The 24,226-nt window shown below is 35.0% G+C and overlaps 1 protein-coding gene across 4 annotated transcripts in view; it reads right to left on the bottom strand.

Moving 5' to 3' along the window:
- LOC130806601 (actin-related protein 9) overlaps window positions 1–23,466 on the bottom strand; it is a 37,490-nt gene extending 14,024 nt beyond the window's left edge. For 2 of the 4 annotated variants that reach the window (XM_057671741.1, XM_057671742.1), the window contains exons 1-13: window positions 23,091–23,466; window positions 19,280–19,451; window positions 19,123–19,195; window positions 18,892–19,010; window positions 18,681–18,740; window positions 18,017–18,079; window positions 17,513–17,615; window positions 17,138–17,337; window positions 14,717–14,837; window positions 13,163–13,227; window positions 12,468–12,557; window positions 7,314–7,364; window positions 7,093–7,224 (exon numbers count right to left, since the gene is read on the bottom strand). In XM_057671741.1, coding sequence (XP_057527724.1) covers window positions 7,093–7,224; window positions 7,314–7,364; window positions 12,468–12,557; window positions 13,163–13,227; window positions 14,717–14,837; window positions 17,138–17,337; window positions 17,513–17,615; window positions 18,017–18,079; window positions 18,681–18,740; window positions 18,892–19,010; window positions 19,123–19,195; window positions 19,280–19,282 — 1,080 coding nt within the window. In that variant the 5' untranslated portion in view covers window positions 19,283–19,451; window positions 23,091–23,466. Of the gene's footprint in view, window positions 1–7,092; window positions 7,225–7,313; window positions 7,365–12,467; window positions 12,558–13,162; window positions 13,228–14,710; window positions 14,838–17,137; window positions 17,338–17,512; window positions 17,616–18,016; window positions 18,080–18,680; window positions 18,741–18,891; window positions 19,011–19,122; window positions 19,196–19,279; window positions 19,452–23,090 lie in introns of all 4 variants that reach the window. The other 2 variants (XM_057671738.1, XM_057671740.1) reach the window with 2 other exon arrangements.
- Window positions 23,467–24,226: the final 760 nt, after the last annotated feature.

Here is a 24,226-nt window from a genome sequence, read left to right as displayed (position 1 = left end):
CCCAACAATTTTATCATCCATTTTTGATACTCACTGCCCACCTCACGCTATTTTTGATCGGTCCTTATCTCGAAGTGTCTCTCAATCAAATAATGCTTCCACTTTTGCACCGCCAACACTATCACCATTAGTTCCTTCTCATAAATGGGTTTACAGTTTACTACTCACTCACGTGCCTAGAGCCTGACTAAAGTAGGCTATTGGATGTTGTTCTTGCATCAAAATAGCCCCTACACCAGCCCTCGAAGCATCAGTTTCAATGAGGAATGTTTTTTGGAAGTTTCGCATGGCTAAAACAGAAACTTGAGTGAAGGCTGTCTTAAGCTCTTGAAAGGCTGCCTCAGCTTGTTGTCCCCATCTAAACGCGTCTTTCTTCAATTGATTCGTGAGCTCCTTAGCAATGTTTGCATACCCCCTTACAATCTCCGATGGTACCCCGTTAATCCAAGAAATCCTCTAAGTTCTTTCAAGTTTTTTGGTGTGGGCCAAGACACTACCATTACCACTTTCTCTCGATCATCCTCGACCCCATTCCTTGAAATGATGTGCCCTAAGTACTCCACATGGCATACACCCCACCTGCTCAACATGGTACCCACGCTCCTCTTCACCCTTGTTATGCACCAAAATATCGACAAAGAATACCAACACGAATTTCCACAAAAAAAGGCGGAAAATATCATTCATAAGTGCTTGAAAAGTTGAAGGAGTAATAGTTAAACCAAAAGGCATAACTAAGAATTCATAATGCCCTTCCTGTGTTTGAAAAGCAGTTTTATGAACATCTTGAGTCCTCATGTGAATCTGATGGTATCTGGACTTGACGTTGAGCTTAGTAAAGATTGCTGACCCATGTAACTCATCTAGCAACTCCTCAATGGTTGGAAGCGGATACTTCTCCAGTGCAGTCACCTAGTTTAGGGCTCGATAGTCCACACAGAATCTCCATGAACGTTCTTTACTTCTCAAGCTATTATACCCCTAATATCACATCAGATTTCCCCAACGATAAAGATAAGAAGTCTTCCATTATTTCCAACCCCTGAACTCTTAATTTCGGCCCCTTGCACACCCCCTGCACTCCATTTCCCAACACAACTCTATACTTCCCACACTTCTCCACCGGTAGTTTCCATTTCTCGACCAAAGGTGACAATACAAAATTTGTGGTGGCCCCTGGATCGATCATGATCACCACCTCAGCCTCGCCCACGTTGCCCCACAACTTCACTGTTTTTGGGTTTGTAATTCCCATGACTGTATTCAACGAAATATTAACCAACTCCCCAATTTCTTCTTCCTCTCATTCAACCTCCTCTTCCATGTCTAAATCTTCTTCCTCCAGTATCCCTATAATCACACTCAATTCTTTCCAGCTACACACATGATCTCCTCCCCATTTCCCATCACATTAAAAGCATAGGCGCTTCTCCCTTCTCTCACGCATTTTGCTAGGGGTTAACCACCAATACTATTCAATCCGGCCACCACTGGACTCGTTGCCCTGCCATGCTCGCCCAGTCGACTGCCCAGGACCAGCCCACCTGTGATTTGGCTGGAATCGTGATTGAGAATTTTGGAAATTAGGGTTAGGGTTAGAATTCGCAAAATTAGGGTTTGCGAAATTGGGGGTTTTTTGTTTTGAGTCTGAGTTTGGTTGATACCAACCACCACCACTACTCCCTCCAAACCGTCGGCCACTGTTGTCATTTCCACCGTACCTTCGGCCAAAACAAATCGTCATTCCCAACTTCCGGTCAATCCTCTCCGCCCAATCCATTGTTTGCTCAAGAGTAGTAGGTCCAAGAATCTTTAGTTCTTTAGATATTGTCATTCAATCCCCTAGTGAAAGCTCTAATAAGTATGGCTTTCGGTACCTTTTAAAGATGTGTTACTCCTCCCACAAACTCCCGCCTATAATCAGCCATTGTCCCTGTTGCTCCACCGACAACCGCTATTGTCCCCTTCATCAGATGGTTTAAAGTATCTCGGTATTAAAGTCTTCAAATCTTGCCAATCATTGAGTTTCGTGGGTTTTCCCATTGATACCAAAAATAGGCTTCACCTTCTAAGTTAACCATTGTTGCCTCGGTTTTTGCTTCTTCATTGAGTTGGTAAAACGTGAAGTATTTTTTAGCCTTCCTCAACCACCCATCCGGGTCATCTCCGTAGAACTCAGGTAAGTCCAACCATCTATACTTCCAATTTCCTCCATTGCTCCCCCTTTCTTGATTGCCAAATAGGAAAGATTCATCCTCTTCTCACCTATACTTCGCTCCCTCTTACCTCGCCTGGATTCTTAACGCCAAGCTTGACCATACATTCTTGTTTCCTCTCTCTCTAACAATCAAAATTGCCCTTCAAGAAGCTGAGTAAGAGTTTTATTAGTTCCCTCCTGTTTCTTTGACATTCTACTCTCCAAAGCCGCAAGCCGCTCAGAAAATGAATCCCTCATCTTCTTAAGATCCTGCTCCATTTGTTCCAACTGTTGTTGACTCGCCAAATTACCCATAGGAACGCCTATGCTCTGATACCAAGATGTGATAGACTGAAAATTCAGTCACCTACTGCTCCCTCAAGATCGAAATGTAAGTGGATAGAAATTGTAAAAGACCAGAAATTAAAGAACACACACAGACTGGAGCAATTCGAGGCTCCCCAAACACCTTCTTCTTATTACTTCTTATTCAATACCCTTACCAACATATAAGGATGGCCTATATATAGCCTTTGCTTGCCCACTAATACAAAACTGGCACACCACAAAATAACAAACCAACTAACAAAACAGAATATAAACTAACTACTCAACACAGACAGTTGTCCCTTATGTTTCTTTATTTTTATTTGTTCTCTTGTAAGTAATCAATTGGGTTTCTCGCATTGCTAGCGTGATAATATTATGTGATCAAGGTGTGCCTCTTAAGCTAAAGAGTAGTTTTTTAAAACGAAGATAAGAGTAGCGAAAACACAAATGCTTGGATGGATGAGGGACATAACTTGAACGGAATTTGAAGCGAAAATATAAGAACAAGTTTAGGAGTTGCAAATATTGAGCAAAAGATAAAAATTAAAAAAAATAAAAAACGTTTAAGATTGACTAGTTATATGAAAATATGGGGTATTGGAGAACTAGTAAGACAAATAGAAAGTTCGAGCTTAAGAAAATTAAAAGAGGGAGGTAAGACCGAAGAGGCTAGGAGTGGAAAGGGATTTGAAGGTTTTAGAATTACAAATTTTCATGATAGAAAATCGAAATGAATAAATCCATTAGACCACCATTGAAATCAATATATTGGTTCATGTAGACCACTCCAATTTTTTGGATTTAAACTATGGCATCGTTGTTGTTGTTGAATCAATTCAAGAATTAAATCACATGAAAATCAGCCACTATATAGTACCTAAGCCAACTCTTCCCCAGCCCCTTGAAAAAGAATCTATCTAACATTCTAATCGTAATCTTTGTTTTTTCAAAAAATAATGAAATATAAAAGTTTTATGTACTTCCTATGTTATTTTAAGTCGAACATTTTCTAACAAAAATATGATAGCTTTTAGGGAGAATTGCTACAAATAAACAAAAAAGGAAGTACAACTCCTAGTGCAAAAACAAGGTCGTAATATATTGTATCAGCCGCATCGTAAAGGATACAAAAATTGTCCAAACCCGCATCGTAAAGATGTAAAAAAACCGAGTTACCGCATTTTTGCACTATGGTACAACTACAAATTCCTCAAGATTATATAATTCTAGACCAACATTTTCATACAACTATTTACATCTAAAATTTAACTTGAATCAGAATTACGAGAGTACACTCGAAACATTACCCCTATTTAGGAGAAATCTGAACTTAATTTACTTGAATTTGTTTGAACTCAAATTCATATCAATTATAAAAAAAAAATATAAGGGGGCAAACAATTAATTGCACAAATGCTTCATTGGCTTAAAGACTCAAAATCCTTATGGCTTTTCTATCAATACCTTCACTAGTTCCTTTAATGGATATTTCTTGAGTTCTGCACTTCTCCCCAACTTTGGGGAAAGAGGAAATTGAATTTTAAAGAAGATCAAAAGGTAAGTATTTCAGACTACTGTGGATTCATCTCAATGGTAGAGAAAAAGAGTGAGTAAATTTAATTTGAGAAGGTGAACATTTTTTTTTGGGAAATGACATTGGTTTTTTACGGAAGTATGTCTTACATTGGGCCCAAACGTTGCTTTTTACGAAGTAAGGCTAACAGTTGTTACGCTGCAACATTTGTGATGTTTTTTTAATTTTTTAGAAATTGGGCCCCTAAAAACCAAGGCCCCGAGCCATTGTTCATGGTGCTCCTGGTATGGGCCGCGCCTGCTTAGAAACTAGAATGTAGTGTACTTCTGGGCTATTGCCAGTTGTCTATGTGGATGCTTTGCAGATAACTTGCTTTCCCTAAACTGATGAGATTTAGTTATAGGTTTGGGAGAGGCAAATGAAACAAGTTCAACGTTTCTAGATGCCCAATATTTTTTAAAAGGAAAATTAAAAGCCGACATATAATTTGAGTGTGGAAAAGTCTCCCAAATTCGATCTTCTAGCCACTGTATTTTAAGAAGTCCTATTTTTGGGAAAGCTGAAAAAATCATGTGGATTTATTGCCAACTGTGTATCCAAATCCTTAATTCCAAGGTAAGAATCGTTGAATGAACCAAAAAATATGAATTTGGTAAACTTATTTTGAAATGCTAATTCAAATACTCTCTTAATCAAATATAACAAATGGAAAATCACCCGTCTTCATCAATCCTTTTCCCTAATCAAGTCGGAGACTAATTTGACACTTTAACCATCTCTTTTACTTACTTTGTTTTTCACTTGTCATTATCTTTTTCATACAACTTTTTAGAGCTCTTTGAGATGAGTAATGGATATATTTTTACACTACATTCTAGTTTCTAAGCAGGCGCGGCCCATACCAGGAGCACCATGAACAATGGCTCGGGGCCTTGGTTTTTAGGGGCCCAATTTCTAAAAAATTAAAAAAACATCACAAATGTTGCAGCGTAACAACTGTTAGCCTTACTCCGTAAAAAGCAACGTTTGGGCCCAATGTAAGACATACTTCCGTAAAAAACCAATGTCATTTCCCAAAAAAAAAATGTTCACCTTCCCAAATTAAATTTACTCACTCTTTTTCTCTACCATTGAGATGAATCCACAGTAGTCTGAAATACTTACCTTTTGATCTTCTTTAAAATTCAATTTCCTCTTTCCCCAAAGTTGGGGAGAAGTGCAGAACTCAAGAAATAGCCATTAAAGGAACTAGTGAAGGTATTGTTTATCCCTATACTATGACTTCATCTAACATTTTTTTTGTTTGTAAAATTTTAGAATTTTAAGAAAGCTTTTGGATGAAAAATAAAGATAAGAAAATGCATCTCTAATCCCTAACTGTAGTGTTCTCAACTTGTCATATATGAACTTATGAAAAGAGATGTGAAATTGATGGGAATTGAGATTTTAACTTTAATTAGAAAAGAGAACAAAAAAAGTGAACACAGGGAGATTTGAGAAAATTTCAATGATGGGGGATGGGAATTAGGGCTAATAATTTCCGAATTTTGCTAAATTAGCCATGTTCAAATTTTTTTTGAATACAATTAAAATCTTATGCTGAAAATTTCAATGTGAATACAGTTAAAATCTCATTTTTGTTACGAAAACCTACAAAAATTATAATATTTTTATAATTTTATTTTTTTGAATTTGTTTTTACAACTTTATCATTGAAAAGTATAAGGCTATTAAAAATGATGTTACTGACAACTTAGTTTAACTTTTGATTGCAGGAGAAAAATAAATTAAATTGTAAATTGTCAAAAATTTTGGGAATGTTTGCTCCAAATCTGGTTATATTGCTCGTCTTTTGATTTTTGATTGAAAAGTTATTGTTCTAGGTGATTAATTAATATTTATGCCTTCTAAAAGATTTGATTGATTGATGAGTTTGCATCTAAAAAATGTTTGGAGAAAGAAAATTTTCAAGTGATAAACATGTACGTTTAATTTTTAATTATGCTTTATCAATTTACTAATAAACAAGCCTATATTTTATTTTTTTCGCTCAGGGCCTCTACAATATCGAAGACAACCTGTTTCTACAGAATGTCTAGGACCTTTTTCTAGGTTGTAGTTTATTGATTAAAAAAAGTATCCTCTTTGACCAAACCCACACCTAAAAACACAAAACTAAAGAGACACAGATGAACAACACAATCAAGTAATAAAGAAAGGGTTACCCCTTACAATAATCAAGAATGGTAGCAAAAAAAAAATTTGGATCCTAAAACATAAAGCAAGATCTAAGATAAAACCAGTAAAATGAGTAGGGGACAACAAAAATACTAAACCAGCTGCATCACTACAAGCTACATGCTCCTAATAAGGCAAGTGAGATGATATACTACCCCATGCTAAAATAAGAGGTATACAAAGAACTTAACACATTGACTTTCTAAAAAGCAGCTTTTTGAAAAGAATCATCATGCAAAGTGGACTAACAGCACCCTGAAAAATTTTTAAGCCGCAATATCACTGATTCACTTTGTCTAGCATCATTACTCAAAATGCTAAAGTGCATCCTAAAATTTCTTTATGTTGACAATACAAAAACTTTTTTGCACGACATAATCACAACTTGATCATATAAGCTCAAAATGCGAAACATTTCCCCCAGCTACATTTCCATCCAATCATAATGAAACGCTATGGAAGTGCAATTCGAAACAACAAATTAATGTTTCTCGCTTCTCGTTTGCATCAAAATGGAAAAAGTTGTCTTTTTTCTTTATGTTTTGCTTTGTGATATAAGACTTCATTTGTTTCCTACTTATGAATTATAATCAATGTCTTTGGACAATAGTATGGCCCTATCTTAGCTTTATTGGATCAAATTGTGTATCCTAAGTTTCCAAATCACTAAATTAGTTTTATTGTTTCTCATTTCATTTCTCGTATTAAATCGAATTTCTTTTTGCGTAACATTGATCTTGATATTTCTTTGACCTCACAAGGTTGAGATTCACATAGATATTCAATAAATTACCTTAATCCGACAGTACGACTCCTTTAGTCGATTAAGCATCAGCATGTCAATAGGTTTCGAAATTGCATCAGTTCGAATTGGCGGCCATGTCTGGTGATGCCTTTGGGTCCACAGAAGACATCTAGATATATCCTGAACATAATGAATCATTAATGTAGCAAACAGAAAAAATTTTGGTTGCTTAAATCTACAAAAAGATTTATCAGAGAACTTAATTGTACCTCTCCTCCAAAAGATAATGTGATGCCTGTAGCAGGAAGCACTACTCCATCCTAATAAATAATAACATATAAGTATCTATGTAGAATGCAATAATGAAAGTTCATCATCAATAATCACATTTTCAAGGCTCTAGAATTTTTGTAACTACATCATTTACAACAAATTGAGGCCATTATGAGGTTCAATTGAGCATGTGATGCAGACATGTTTTTTTAGAAACAATGCAGGTCAAGCAATAGTTTGAACTTAAACTTGACTCGAACTTCTATGAACAGAGACATTGAAATAAAGAGATGATGACAATATCATTGAACAAAATTCTGGATTTTACAGCAAGCAATGAAGATGGATCCAATATCTTCAATTGTCTGTCTTGTTATGAAAGGTTAAATAAGTCTTTTATGATAATTATTTCCTCTCCTTAATACTCCTACTATATTTTTTTATAAACAAACTAGATTGATTTATAGCACTCCCAAATTATTGGGATCAAGGCTTTGGCATTATTGTTGTTTTTGAATTATAACACAACATTAATCAAGTAAAATTATCCATGAACTAATGGAAGATAGAGAAATCTAGCAGTCTGTTTTCCGTAAGAGAACCAACTACTACTATGAAAATTAGAACAAGATAATGAGAATGTGGCACTACTCGTTTCACAAACATCACAATGTAAATTGTTAACTCAAAAAAAAATCATTTTATCATAGTAATAGTAGACCTTTTAAAACCTTATACATATTTAGAAAAAGATTATTATGGCTAATATGTAAAAGAGCAGCTTATAATAGCTTCATGATTTTAAATCACGGCCTTATAGGTTATGTAACGGGGTTTCGCGTTTCAATTTTATTTCCTGGTTGTAGATTAGTATAAATATAATTAATAGCATAAGATAGGGTAAACAGCAAAGATTTCCTACGCTGATATGTTTTGGTTCATGAAGATGAGTCCATATTGCTTTGCATTGTTGTACGTTTGAAGTTTTCTGTCATGGACCCAGCTGCACCAAGGCCCATAATACATCACACATACACCAGGAGGAAGACACATTAGAAGCTTACAGGCTGTCATTTTGTTTTGGAAAGAATCTTTCTGTTATATGAATGTTAAGCTGTACTTTTTTGAGTGCTTTCTAGAATATTGTACTTACTTTAAATAGCCTAAGGGGAGGAAGATCCAGGGGGGCTTGCAGTACCATTTTGTAGTACCTTGTGGGAGTTACTGGGCCAGTCAAAGAGCTCAGGGGAGTACATTGCTCTCTATTATCATAATAGAAGCATACCACCCTTTTTTCTCTTTCTATCTCTCTTCTTTTCTTTTTCTCTGCTACTAATTTCTTCTTCTTCCTATTCTTTTTTTCTTGTTACTGCAGTAAGCTAGTACTTAAATCATAACATTTTCATGATGGGTGCAATGGATGGTGAGGATGAAAGAAAAGAAAGTAGCAAAATAAAGGAGAAAGGAAAGTAGTTAGGTAACTTGGATTAAAAGAGGAAAGTTCAAAGGTAATAATAAGAGTCAAAGGTCATTTATAGCGTTGGTGACCGGAATTCGATGACATGGTTACAATAGTTGCACTTTTCGGTTATAGCGGCTATAACTAGTAAATATTAAACTTTGCGATATAATTTATAAATGACCCAAATTTTACGACCATAATTTATAAATGATTCCATTATTTTTACTCATCCATTTGTTTGACTAAGAAATACCTTCCATTTTTTATATTTTTTGGGGTTTTAAGGGCACATTTTCAAGAAGACATAGGAAGGGAGACCATAATTTTAGGGGAAATGACTAAAAGGGTATTGAAAAGGTACACCCAATGTTACACGAAACAAAAATTGAATCATTATGAGAAACAAACACGAAAACGATAAACGTTAATTTAGAGTTTTGAAAACAAAGGAAACGAAATTTGGTATAAAATGACAGATATTTTCCATTTACCAAGTAATGTTTGGCCTAAACTAAGAAAAACAAAAGAAAGAAAAACAATAATGCTCATTTAGAAATTAAATTTAAATGACAATAGACACCTCATACATAAATAAAAAAGATTATTTAAAAATAAATAATATAAAACGACTTACATTAATCCCTAGTACTCTTTATGATTTACGAAGTAGAAAAGAGGGTAAAAATAGGAAAAATATGGAGTAAATGTTTATTTTTCTGATGGAGAAAATGTTAGGGGTAGCACATTACAACATTAGTATTCAATGCACAACTTTTCCTCTTCCTTTTCTCATTTCACTTTCCTTCTCTCCCTCTTTATTTTTTACGGTTTCTATAAAAGCTTGAACATTGTGATAGTGTTTAAAAACCAAGTATGCTTCTTCCATTTTTCTTTCTTGTTCTCTTTTCTTCCACTTAATTTTTCCTCCGCAAAACAGAATACCATGCCGGCAATTTTTCTTCTAGTAGTTTTTTCATCTTTTATAGTTTCTTGGAGAGTAAACACTGATGTTAACTTCTAATACTTCGTCGAAAGCAGGATCGCCCCCACCGAAAATTCAAGTGACATTTCTAAACGATTTCGGTACATACGTTTCCAACTAGAGATCAAAGTAGCGATTTGTGCTTCGCGCTTTAATGGGTTCAACCACTCAACATGTGATCTTTCCACAAATCTAGAAGAGTTTCTTCTCCCATATGTGGTGAAAATTCGTTCCTCGTGCCTAGACACGCGATTCATCGTGCCTTTCCTGCTCAAAGGGTCAACCCTCCTTCTGGAAAAGCTTTTGCTTTTACTGTGAGAAATTTTTGTGGAAATTCTTTAGGAGAAAATGGTTTAGAAAGAATGAAATACCCTCGCTTAGGAGCCAAATTGTTCTAGACAGAATACACTTAGTTAACACAACGCTTGGTTTGTGCTAGAGTTTAAGGACGATGATTAGTAATGAATCGATTGAGAGACTTGTCTTTGCTATTTAGCCCTATTTCAATAAGAGCACACTTAATTATTTGCACAAGTAATACAACTTAGTTGACTCGCAAGGTTAACTGCGCGGAAGATTGTTAGTTAATACGAAACAAAGGGTACTTAATACACTCAAACCAAGTGCACATGTTCTCGGATGAGTAATTAAGGTTTGTTTACGACGTGAGGCCTTTAATGTGCTCTTCAATGCAAGAGTAAATGGATGAAGAGTTGATGATATTCTTCAAATGACTAAGAATAAATGGCAGCAATAGTAGTTGAGTAAAATGTAATATACCTTGTAATGGAGAATGTCATGTATTTATAGCAAATGATCATCTCGGAGCTTAAGAAACCTCCCCAACTAAGGAATGTCTTTTTTTACCTTGGTTAAAAATCGTGGCTTGTTCTTTGTAGCTTATTCTTTGGAGTCTGACATGGCCTTCTCCAATTAGTGATAAGTAGGCTATTTAATGCAAAGGATGTTTTTTCGCCCAAAGTAAGAAAACTTGTTACTTTTGTCAAAAAAGTAATCTTAAGTCCTTCTACTAGAGTATGCATTGCACATCCGCGCATTAGATCTAGCATACTTCGTAATCAACGAAGTTGATTAAATGTTAAAAATGTACTCCTCATAAAAGATTATAATGGCTAGATATCTATTACTCCCATTGCAAACTTATACTCCCTCCATTTTTATTGTAGTGTCTCATTTACTTCTAGACGCTATTCAATGCTCTAATTTAATCCTTAATATCTCTAATTATGCATATTTAAAAATTATAAAAAGTTAATGTTAACAAAAATTTACATTATATTTACCAAGATCATGTGGTGGTTAGAACATTGGAAATATGGCTATTTGGAACTAGGTTGCTATCATCCAGCAACGTTGGGCCATTTGGACAAGAATGACCACCTTTGGATTAGATGGATTAATGACTATCATATGAAATATCATTCTCTTATCACTTTCCCAACTGCCTATGTCGAACAAGATTATGAAATTCATGGTTACATTGACAAGTACGGTTCCTTAAAAGGGCTCTCATAGTATGGGTATTAAATATGCTTATTTTCTCCTTTTGGGTGCTCATGATAAACGTTTCTCCTAGGAAATTTTTTTGTCTTTGGCCTATTGTACAAGGTAGACTCTCGATAATGGATAGATTGTTAAAAGTGGAACATCCATTTTGATCAAGCTCGAGTTCTTTACGAACAAGGATCAGAGTCTTTGGTTCTTGTGTTCACTGGATTGTCTGGATCTCCTTTTATTTATGAGATTCAGAAGAAGATTATGGATACCTTCTCTCTCTACTCCTTTTTTGTTAACCTAGGAAAGAAATTGAGTTCTTAGATAAGCTTAGCCATAAAAAATCTTTTTTGTAATGTGCCTTGTATCTTTGTTGTCTTTTATGAGCTTGTTCAGATTGGTGTTTTGACTTCCTCGCACATGAAGAGAGGCTTTGCGCAACCCTATATAAAAGTTAGGTGCTTTATCCACACTGATTCTTTATAAAGGGGTCATTTAGCTATTTTGGTGTCTGCTTGCTTGGTTAGTGGGACCTTTGTGTTTTGGAATCCCTTGTTCTTGGCTTTTTGCCTAATGCTATCACGCTTATCTTTGAAATAAAATCCTATTTTTCCCAAAAATAATCACATCGAGACAAATCAAAAAGATTTCAATTGTGACTTGACTATGTTTTAACTTGTACATTAAGAATAAAATACAAATAAAGCGTGATACGTAGTGCAAAGAGGCAAATGGGACATTCCAATAGAAATGGAGGAATTTTTCCAATAATTTTTAATTCAAAATAATCAATCATTTACAATACTACAGCTTTATGGAGTGTGAAACTCAAAATATTGCATTTTCTTAAAATGGAGAGATTAACGAACATGCCATGATTCTTAGTTTTGAAGAAAACTCATTACGAGTAGTGCCATAGCACGCACCCTCGATTATTAGAGATCATATTGATAAGTGAATTAGGTGCAGACCACAAATGAACAAAAATTATTGGTTAGAGTTGCAGGTGAATTAGGCACCAATCATTCAATCTATAAAGGCATTGCATGAAGAATTGAAAGCTTTACGAAAGTACTGAATTGGAATAAGTTGATTTCCTCCTTTATATCCTGCTTTCTTTTCGCCTTCTTTTGTGGCAGATGATTCACAGAAGAACATTACTTGCAAATTAAGGGCAAGATAGAGAAATACCTCAACACATATGACTGATGTGACCTGGGCGCCAATATTAACTACACATGCAGTTGATAACCCATTTCCAAAAACAGTAGCAAGAGCTTCCTGGATAACCGATCGAGATGCTTAATGTTAAGCAATGAGCAATTAATTATCAATCAGATAAGGCATTAAAAAACTAAAAGGAAATACACACAGAATGAACCTTACAATTTCCCTCCCAAAACATAAACCACAAGTATCTGAGATAGGTAGAAAACAGCAACATATTTGTTTCAAGAATGACACATTAGTCATTATTTAAAAAGCTACAGCATACCATACATCCGTATTAAGTAAATAGGCAGACTAAAATGCTTTCAAAAAACTAAAGTACTTCATAGAAATTACAAGCATACTATCGAGAAAAAAAGGGAAGGGAAAGTATTTTTCAAGATCGATGTCAAATCCATCTCGAAAAAGTACCGAGTTAGTTTTAGGAGCGTCAAACTAGATCCTCCAATACAATTGTACAAACTAAGAGCATTACCAATATGAGCAAAGAAAAATACAGAACTTAACAACAGTATCCAAGATGAGTAATTTAGCATTCTAAAGAAAGTTTGTTATCCCTCAACCAAATAGCAATAAAACTCACAGGACAACAATAATGGAACCAAATATTGCAATGTCACATAAAGGAAAAACATCAAATCTTGTGCACTGCTTACCTGGAGAACAACAGCCACACCAAGGCGCAGATCTCCCAATACTATGGACAACAACTCTTTTATTTCTGCTCATAACAATAACGTGAACATGAAACTATTTAAAAATTATTGAAGCATCAACCTTATTTAGTGTGTAAATAGATTGTAAGTATTGCATTGCATAACTAAAATATAACCGTAAAAGTTCTGAAGAAAGAGGGGGAATGAGGTATAGACTCTAGAGGAATCTAATCTGAGTAGGCCTTTTAAGATTGTGGTGGAATGCAAAACAAGAATTATAGCTAAAGATTCATTGTTGCGCTCCTTTTGTCTTAGTTTGTTAAAGATTTGTTACGCTCCTTTTTGTCTTAGTTAGTTCATAACTCCTTGGTTTTATTAACAATCCATCTCACATGCTACTAAGATCAAGTATAGCTAAGGAGACTCCACTTATCCATGAAGTAAAAATATAAAGCTAATGATAAAAGTAAGCTTAACGCTGAACACAAAAAGGAGGGATGCAAAGTAGATCAAAGCAAGCTTAATGATCCAAATGGCAATGGCCTACTGAATCCGTACAACTAAGTAGAAGACTGGAAGGCTTCCATGTATATTCAGAGATAACACATAGAAGTCAAGTGCCATCAAGTCAAAACGCAAGCATGGCCTGAATATTCGTATAAGTGAAGGGAAAAGGAGCAAGAATATGCCATTCCCAAGGCCTATCCTAATTCCCAAGACATAGCGCTTAGACACCAAATCTACATAAGCAATAGTCCATCCCAATCTCCTAATGTTTGAGCAATCACACAAGAAATTCATTCCTTTAGATATCTCAATAATAAAAAAGACAAACCTAAGTAGATTTATTCCATTATTTCCTTCAGTTCGTTTCCGTTTCTATTCTAGACCAGGCAAGTCTATCAAAAAAACCGAACATACAAGCTTACTCCTCCTAACATGTGATACATCAAAATACAGAAATATTAGCCAAGCCATGGTCTTTAGAAAAGCTCAATAAAACAAGAATAGGAAATTATACAAAAGCGAAATCTTTTTCATATAAGCCAAGGCCACAATAAGGTTGTAATGCATAGCATTGGAGGGGTATATTAGGGAATATATAGTAGTTAGTTAGCTTGGAAAGTAAGTAGAGGGAAATGGCGTGAGGAGAGATGGAGAAATAGCGATCAGAAAATTAGTACTGACATCAGATGAGTTAATGAGTCATGTTTAAAGAGACGCAAGCCTCTTGAAGCTTATAAATCTACCACATTACTTTAATCAATCAAGTCATAATCAATACGCGAAATACGTTTATATTCCTTTGTACAATTTATGCTATTTTTACGATTTCTTTATATTTGCTAAATTGACTCCCCCTACTGGTAACATCCTAAGCATGACTTGGATGATGATCTTTCCTAACACATAACTCTATATGAAGAATATGGGTTAAGGAGATTGATCAGATATTAACAGAACACAAGTAATGAATGGTAAATGGTAATATATTAACGTTCAGGAAAATGTCACTAATTGATGAAAAAAGTGTAAGTCCTAAATTACTTGTACCACGATTGTCAAAAGTCTCTGGCACAACAAGGATAGCTGAATACAACGTTCTTTGACTGGATGGAATATCCAGTTTCGCGGTCAAAATCCACTCCCAAATAGCACGCAGATCTTCAAGTACCTGCATATAATGAGTTAAGAGATATAAGCAAATTGCACTATATTGCCACACATCAATCTATCCACCCTAAAGACGTACATGGGTAGTAGACTTCATGTTCAAACAGTGTTGCCATTTGTTTTCTTGTTTGTTTATAATTGTATTCTAGGTTGAAATTTCACCCATGAAAAAAGATTTGGGCAGGTTCAAATGAAGTTTTTTGGGTCACAACTTTTATCGATCTACGAAAGATAACACCATTCTCAAGTTTTTAAACCTAAATTGTCCAACTTCCATATGGGGTATAAACCAAAACAAATCAATGTGGAATATTGTCACTAATAAAGATTATACTTTATTCAAACGTATCTTTTACTAATCGACCCCTAAAATAATAAATTTCATTTACCATACATATATATTTTCCTTCTATAACAATGTCTACAATTGTCATATGTTATAGTGCTAAATATCAATCAAATTACCTCATCGCACCCGCGTTTTCAAGGATCTATGCTTATAGCGACCTAAATATAGGTTGTAATCTTAGTTTTAAAAAGCACCAAGGCAACCTTAAATGCTAAAGGTGAGCTCATCAAAATACGTGGAAAAAAATAAATTAATGCTCTAAAAACCCTAAAAAAGAAGAGAAATAAAGCGCTCTAATGCGCTTACCTTAAGGATTTGTTGCACCTAACCCAAGGCGCTCGACCCATTGTCCTCCCATGGCACTAGCCTTAGGTGGGCCTAGGTGAGATATTTAAACCTAAGGTTGATGTGTTGATAGCAAAAACCCGATCAAGAACGAAGCCGTATTTTTGCACTACGAATATGCTTATACAAATCCCATTTCTCCACAACAGCCTACATTTTCCTTTCTAAAATCCTGAAAGTTCCACTAGGTGAGATTTTAACTTTTCTTTGCATGTGACCCAACTCATTTGAGTCACATTTAATGCTTTACATATTGATTGATATCTTTGATCATGTGAAAAATGTAAGTACTTTACACTCACTAGTACTTTTCATTTGACTTTATAACAATGCTACTATGATCCTCCGTACCAAAATAATATTACATATATTTTGTTTTACTTCGACTTATTTTAAACCCTTATGATTCAGACATCGACCTCCATATCTCTAGTTAAAATACTTCATGTTAAGTTGAAAAGTCAAAAAAAGAAAAAATAATTCCTATGAACAAAGAAACATGTGTCAAAATAAGTTGAAAAAGTAAAATAAGTTATAACGAATCAGACCAAAGACGGTAACCAAAAACAACTTCTATTGATGGATTACAAGAACGATACAATGGGATGTTCGAGTCTCCCAATAACTCCTAGTGTTTCCACTTTAATGCCTACTAATTTCCTACCCCTCAAATTCCATACTCCCGCCTATTTATAAGATATGGGAGGGGGAAAACAAAAAAGAATAAAGGCTAACAAACATCCTATAAAAGAGTAACTAACATAACAACCTTAAATAACAACTCTAACTAACTTCTATTTATTTACTTAAGACCCTATGTAATATCCTGTGTATGACATAAGAGTAACATTATCGTTCGAATTTAGGTTTCAGTTAATTATAACCTAAAGCATTAGAGATAGCCCGTTAGGTTAACCGCATAGAGTTTTTTTTACTTTTGTTTTCCTTTCTTCAACAAAGTTTGCAAGTCTTAAATGGTAGAAATCTTATTTACAAATCTTCTTCAATTTGTTTTCCTCACACTTCAGATTTTCCTAGCCATGTAAATAAGTTTAAAACTATTCCTTCCACCTTCAGTCTCTCTATCCCAAGCAAACAAAAATGCCATCGTCGACGTCCCACATTGCGTTTCGATATCGATTCAGTACGAATGATCCTGAAAGAAAATGGATGGGGTATTCCTTGTTTCGCACTTCAATGGTTTCAAGATGTCAATCTTACCTCAAATTCAATTCTATTCTTATTCACTTATTCCTGAAACCTAACAATTTAGCTCATTTCCAAATGACGTACTAGCAGCCCTTGTATACTTAGCATATATACGAATTTCATAGGTGAAGCGTAAAGCCTAAAACCCTATACCCTTTATTTTAAATTGAAATTTATCCTTTATAATTTATTTTATTTTTGTTTTTACATTTTTGGAGTAATTAAACTATAAGTTACAAGTCACCTAAGTATGTTATAAGCAAACACCTCCAAAGTTCAAATTATTTTAGGCAATTTTCTTAGATTATTATCCATAGTACATATTATGCATTTCTAATCCATTTTAATTTTTGTCGCACCAAACAACTCCTTTTTGGAAGAATTGTCAAATTACCTACCTGTTGTGCGGGATAATATGAAGACACATTAAAATGACCCCGACGAATGGGCCTCCTCAGGCAATACGGCTCACATGGTGAAATTCTTAGTGCTTCTTCACCAAAAATGAACTCTTTGTATTTACATTCACCGTCATAAGTCGTCTCCTTATGCTTAGCAACTTTGTTAAAATCAGAGATATCATTTTTCAATGAGGTTTCTGCATGCAGCATCACAAGAAACAACACACAAAAATTGTGAAATTTCCAAATATAAGAAAAACATATATGTATGGAGAAAAATACAATATCTCAAAGACATAGAAGTTTTAACAACTCCATAGATATAAGTGCAACAACAATAAGAGAGGGGACTTGCAGGAAGTTGCAAATTACCAGTTGGTAAAAAGGAATCAGATTTTGTCTCAAAAACATCGGCCCATGTGAGAGTTGGTTCCTTTTTGCTAGTTGGAAGGTTTGATCCATCAAGACGGGCCATCTATTGGAAAACCAAAAAAATGTGCAGGACTAAGACATGTTAAACATTACAATTTACAAGAGCATCAAAAAGATCCAAACAAAGCATTATTATGTGGTGTATGAGGATTCATTTACTAAACAATCAAAAAGTATGATGTCTCCTTCAAGTCACCTAGCAAAAGAAGTCCTTGCCAACATTTGTATCTTGCCTCGAATTCAAACAAAGAATTTCAGACTGCAAGAAATTTCATGAAGTGCAAGCTACAAGTGCACAATTAACAATAAATGGTATGTGAAACAACAAAATTGTCTAAAACAATTTCACATTGAGTAGAAACTTACACATTACATCACAAATAACAATGCCTCATTGAAATCAAATACACAAGAGCTACAATAGAACAAATAATGATAACACACCTTCCTTGAATATGAATTGGAAACTTCTTCATTTAGGGAAGGGATCTTCATAAGGGAAGCAATCTGAAAGAATACATGAGAAGCATTGGTAATAATAGAAGAAAACGCCACATGATACACTGTCATAACAAAATGAAAAGCAGTGTAAAAAATTTTAAGCAGGTAGACTGTAATTCAAAAGGCCTAAATGAAACGATCTACTCAAATTTTATGCCTAAGACTCTTGAGTCTCTTACCAAGTCGATCAGTTCAATGAGCATAAATGGGAAAATCTTGTCAATTTTCACATTATCATCAAAAAATAAATAAAGCATTCACATCTTTCAGTCCAAACTTTAGGCAATGAATCTAGCATTTTGAGGGCAACATTTTTTTTTTTACTTCATTCCAATGTCACATGATTTGCTAATCGCGAATTGCGAATCGAAAACAGCGAATTATGGTCGGTTTTGGGCTATTCTTGAGCAAATTTGAGCGAATCGCGAATTTAAAAAGCGAATTAGCTAGCGAATCATGTTACACTGCTTCATTCAAAGGAGCTATAAGGGTTTAGGAGTCATACCCCTATACCAGAGGGTACCAGGCTTTCTGGACCACCCTTCACCAAATATTTTAAAGAAAAATAAATATGTTAAAGAGACCTTAAGGAGTGAAATCCACTCACGGTATCATAAGCTCTCTCACGCTCGACATGCTGAGCCGTAGTAACTTGAGAGTTTAGCATCTGAAAACCAAAACCACAACAAAAACCACAAAGTAATCAACAACAATACCAGTAATCCGAAAAGATTGGTGAATATCGCACACACAAAAATAAATAAATAAACTGGCAGTCGAAAAGAAGAAACAAAATGTCAATCCAATAGAACTGGCACCTGATCAACGACATTTTTTCTAGGGGGCAAATTAGCTCCCGTAGTTCGACGTGCAATACAATGAGCGATGACAAAAGGAGCATCCTGATTAGCAAGGCCGACTTTTATATTGGCAGAACCTAATGCGAACACAACCACATATGTAAGTCCAACGTGATAGAGTTGAGGCGAACGCCAATTGAAAAACAAGCAAATGAGTTGAGTTTATGAGAAATTAGGGTTTTATTAAACCTGGATTGATGACAACTAAATTCGCCCCTCGCTCAGCGACTAATTGAGAAGGAATCACGTTTTTTAGATATTCCTGATGAGATGAAAATACACTTTATACCATGATATTCAAATTATTACGTTGCAAAGACGGAGCGAAAACCGATAGCAAGCTTACCATGATGATCGATGGTTTAAGGTGTCAGCTAAACACAGTGGCCGCACTTTCCTCTGAATTATTTTCTACCAACCATTGTTGATGGATGGGAGAGGCTTTGGGAAAATTTGCGATGTGAAAGCGAGAAGCGAGGGTGATGGCAGTCCAGAACAGTGTTTAACAACCGGATGTGCTATAGCAGGTAAAGTGAAAATTTAATTTAAAATTAGTGAAAATTTTTTGAAAATTTACATAGAGAATTTTGAATAATAAAGAAATCAAAAAAATATTAAAACATTTTTTATATATTTTTCGACATTTTATATTTTGATCACCAGTTTTATCCAAGGAAAATACCCCTTAAAGTTTGGATAATTCATAGTTAACCAATAGGTGGAACTGTTGTAAGGAAATCATGAAAAGGTTGGATTATTCTAGGTAATTTTTCCTTTTTTAGTTTTATTGTTATTCAATTTTTTTTCCTTTTGTGTTAAGTTACCTAAAAAAAATAAGCAATTGCATAAAAATATTTTTGGGTATGTGATCTAAAAGTTAATAGTAATCCTGATTAATCAAAAAATAAGATTATTTTAGAAAATTCAATCAAAACGTTAGATTATTCTAGGTAATTTTTCGTAAAAAAAATACCACACATCACTACCACCCTTCACTATAAGTACTTCCTACGTAAACACAACTATGCTAAAGCGTAAGGAAAACAAAGTGAGTGGTGAGAACCGACGCAACATCTAACAAAAAACTTAGAGTGAAATTAATTATTAGAATGGTTTAGGGTTTTAGGGTTTAGAATTTAAGGTTTAGGGTTTAGGGTTTAGGGTTTAGGGCCTAGCGTCTAGGGTATAAGGTTTAGGGTTTAGGGCCACCTGTAACACCCCTGAATTTCCGACCCTTGTACGAAACCATAACCGTAAAGGACGGGAGGAAATTCGGGTGTTACATTAAAATAAAATAAATAAAATTATAAACTTTCAAAATGTCAGTGGAAATTTCGGCAGCATCTGCCCTAAACCTATGCGCCTTTGTAGAAAAACAAAAGTTATTTAGAACCTAATAAAGTAAAGGCATCAACGGCCTATCAAATCTATATCACGGCGGAATGATTCATCACCGGCTTCTCAAATCAACATGCCAAGCATGAATCGTGGTTCCAGTGTCAACACTTGCATTTTAAAATGACTTAACTCCTTAAAACCATACAAAGCTATAAACTACGCAGCGGAAATACAAATATACAAGCAAGGACACGAGGCCTCATGACAAAACATATACAACCAAAGTTTACAAAAGATAAACAAGAGCTACAAAATCGAAAGATAAGCCTTAATCACTCTCCCCCAATGCAAGGCAATGCAAAAGAAACTCCAATACCTGCTATGCCTGTCTATGATCCTCCTGCTGCTCAACATTAGACCAAAGGCCAATGTTTCATAGCAGGACAATCATAGAAAGTCATCAACAATCAACATAAACACAAACATGTACACGTCAGTAACTAGCACCAAATATAATAAGGCCAACTACTAGATAACATTATATTATACAACAACATAAGATGATTTCATAAGACACAAGCACAGATAGTAACCGTTTATCGGCCACTTATACTTGTTAGTCTCATTACGTTCTTTCCAACCTGAACTATGTGTTCTTGGGGTAGAATGTAGGTCTTCACACTCCTCTTCTCAAAACATAAACTCTTGCAAAACATGCGTAGTATCAACTCAACCAAGGCATTAACAGACTACCTAACACATGACCTTATAGAGCTTGTTTATCTTAGAGTCAGTGTGATCATAGTCCATCTTTGGGACTGGTAATTCCCTTGAGGTAACTTAACTTAGGCGTACTTCTCACTAGCATAAACTACTTTATCATTGAATAAATTTTTTATCAATAAGTAAACGTTCTATCAATGTGCAAGCTTTCTATGAATGAATAAACTTTCTATCGATGAGTAACATTCTATCTGTGGATCTTTTCTCCACTTCATGGCATAGTGACACGGCCAAAGGCGTTATCGGTCATCCGGCGCCCATGGGAAAGTATGAGCTCATGCCCCCTCCAGCTGACCCTCTCGGGTTTACCTTCGGGAAAAACTAACACACTGGGGTACTAAACCAGTGAAGAGGCCACCATATTGGGGTTTGCAAGGCCCGCATGGTAACACCTCGGTCAAGGGGCGGTATCGGCCATCCGGCGCCCAGTGACAAAAGCATGCTCATACCCCCCATACGGTGATCCAGTCAGATCTCACCTAAGGGACTATTAATCAACCAGACATAATCCAGTTGAGTCACGCAAGCTAATCATTATCTAATACTTTATCAAATGGGAATAACTCCCGCTTTCGACTATTAATGAGTGCCCTGAGATAGCCGAATGCCGAAACCCACTGAGCAACTCAAACAAAATATGAAAATTCACCTACAAAGGAGTTATTCTAACTCCAAGTAAGGCATAATCCAATTCTTAAATAAGTAAGGGGGTGGTCCCCGCCTTCTACTAAAACTCTCATTCTCTATAACTATTCTAAGCGCAAGGATTTCATAATCGATAGCTCTTCATATAAAGTGTACTCACTAGTATCTCATAGTTTCGATGCAATGTTTATTATCACAATAAACAATAACGTCTTAAAGCAAATTGCATATAAGGGTTAGTCACTGCGTATACGTACCTGTAAGCGTCACTGCACGACCAAAAGTCACCCAACTAAAGTTCTACCTTCCTCTTATGAATTGAGCGCCTACATAAGTTAGGAGTAGAACTAACAAGTCCACTAAACTACTTTGTCATACCAGCTAAAAGCCAAAGTAACCACTATCATCCATTCACGATAAGTTTTCAATTATTTCTAGCACGCACCCAACTCATTCAATACAAGTCAAAATCATAAACTCAACACAACATAAGTCTTTTCACCAATTTAAAAGCAAAAGCATATGTGAATCGTTCCTTTTCATCAACTAATTTTGAGTATATCGGTTCGCGTTACCCAAAAATAACTAATCACAACTAAGCCTTACAATTTTAATATAACACTTATACAACAATAAGGTAAATTTTAGAGTTATCGAATCGCGATATCATTTGTTAAATTCTCCAAAGCTAGAAAGAATTACAATCAAAACACGACAAGTAACTTTAGCAACCATCGACGATAAGTTGACATTATGCTCTTGGCTTACTAACATTATGCATTATGACTTCAATAACCTAATAAGAGTACTTGTAATCCACAACAATCAAACCACAAAAATTAGTAACTATTATTCCCAATTTAACAACCAAAAATCACTTCCATAGTCAACTAAAATCATCACCATTACTAATTATCACAACAATAACCAATCGACTAAGTCTTAAAACAACTTTTAAGGTTATTTAATCAATTATCACCAAAATATAGCATAAAACACACATCATTAGTAATTTCATTTCTAAATCTAAACCCTAGTCATTTTATGTTCAAAGATAATACTTTTTAACCATTATCCATAGCAAGAATCAATAAACTAATACACCACCATACATGAAAGCCCACACTATTACTAATTTCAAATTTCAAAGATAACACCTTTAATTGTTACTCATAGTAAAATTCAAAGAAACTAACACACAATCAACACAACCCATAATTTCTAATCACACTTCAAACCCTAAATCATAAATATGTTCAATTCATGATCAAACTCTTACCCACAAAACGATTCAATAAATACAACACAAAAATCAACATCACACACATAAACTTTATAAAACTTTTAATTGAAACAAGAAGAATCAAATGGAAGAAGAGGAGATGGCTTACAAGGTTTAAAACTAGCAAAAAAAAATGGTGAAGAGGTGGATGAAGGTTGTGGTGGTGGTGCAAAGAACCAAAACTGGCTGGAGGGAGGGGCCAAAACCGGCTGTCCCAGCCTCTGATGCTGGCGGCTGGAGTGGTCTGCAGCCTTGCTGCAGGCGGCAGCACGTGGGAAGGCTAGCTCGCTGCGGTTGCTCGTGGCGGAGGGAGAAGTGCGGCTGCTGCTGTGGGAGGAAGTCACAGCTGCTGTGAATGGCGGTGCCACCTGCTGCTGGAAGGGTGGTGCCGTGAAGAGTGAGGGAGAGGGAGAGGGAGAGGGAGAGGGAGAGGGAGAGAAGAAGAGAGGGAGGATGGAAATCACGGCTAGTAACAAGGTTTCAAGCCCTTTTATCACTACTATTATTAATATTATTCCGCTTTATTTATTTATTTATTTTCTAAATTCACTCTCTTAAAATGCCCAACTAAGAAGGCTCACTATAGTGTGCATACAAGTTCTACTAAATAATAATTTTGATTCGAACTTCTTTATTTTTAGTAATCGCAAATTTATTTTTAATATAAGTATGTTAATGTTTAAATTCGTATGTGAAAGAAATTTATTAAGACTAATTCAAAATAACTTAATATATTTATAAAATCTCAAAAAGTGATTATGATAATAATAATAATAATAATTAATTAATGACGTAATAAAAATGACGGGGTGTTACAGACTACCCCCTTAAAAGAAGTTTCGTCCCCGAAACTAGAGTAACAAGAGTACAATTCATGAAAATTTTTATTTCTAATAACTCAAAAAGGTGTTTTAACTATTTTAAGCTCAAGAATTGACTCAAGGATCGTGACTTTATTGACATTATTAACAAAAAGGTACTCAATCTATCAATATTTTCATGCATATTTCATTTCGAGTTTTTATAATCACTTAAATTGGCTCAAACAATTAATCAAAAGCATGTAAATTTGTGATAGGTTGTTATCATAGAAGTGAAAATGCATGAAAACGCAGGAGGAAATGCGTGTAAATTCGCAAAATTCTATCACATTCTACCTCCCTTAAAACTTAGTTACGACCCCGTAACTCACTAACCTCGAAACATACGCAGGGATAGTGTGGACCATGGAACTATAATTATTTA

This window comes from Amaranthus tricolor, chromosome 2 (assembly GCF_026212465.1).
Source record: "Amaranthus tricolor cultivar Red isolate AtriRed21 chromosome 2, ASM2621246v1, whole genome shotgun sequence".
NCBI classification, from domain to species: Eukaryota; Viridiplantae; Streptophyta; class Magnoliopsida; order Caryophyllales; family Amaranthaceae; genus Amaranthus; species Amaranthus tricolor.
Note: the sequence above shows the minus strand (reverse complement) of the source record. Positions and strands in the feature narration are given on the sequence as shown.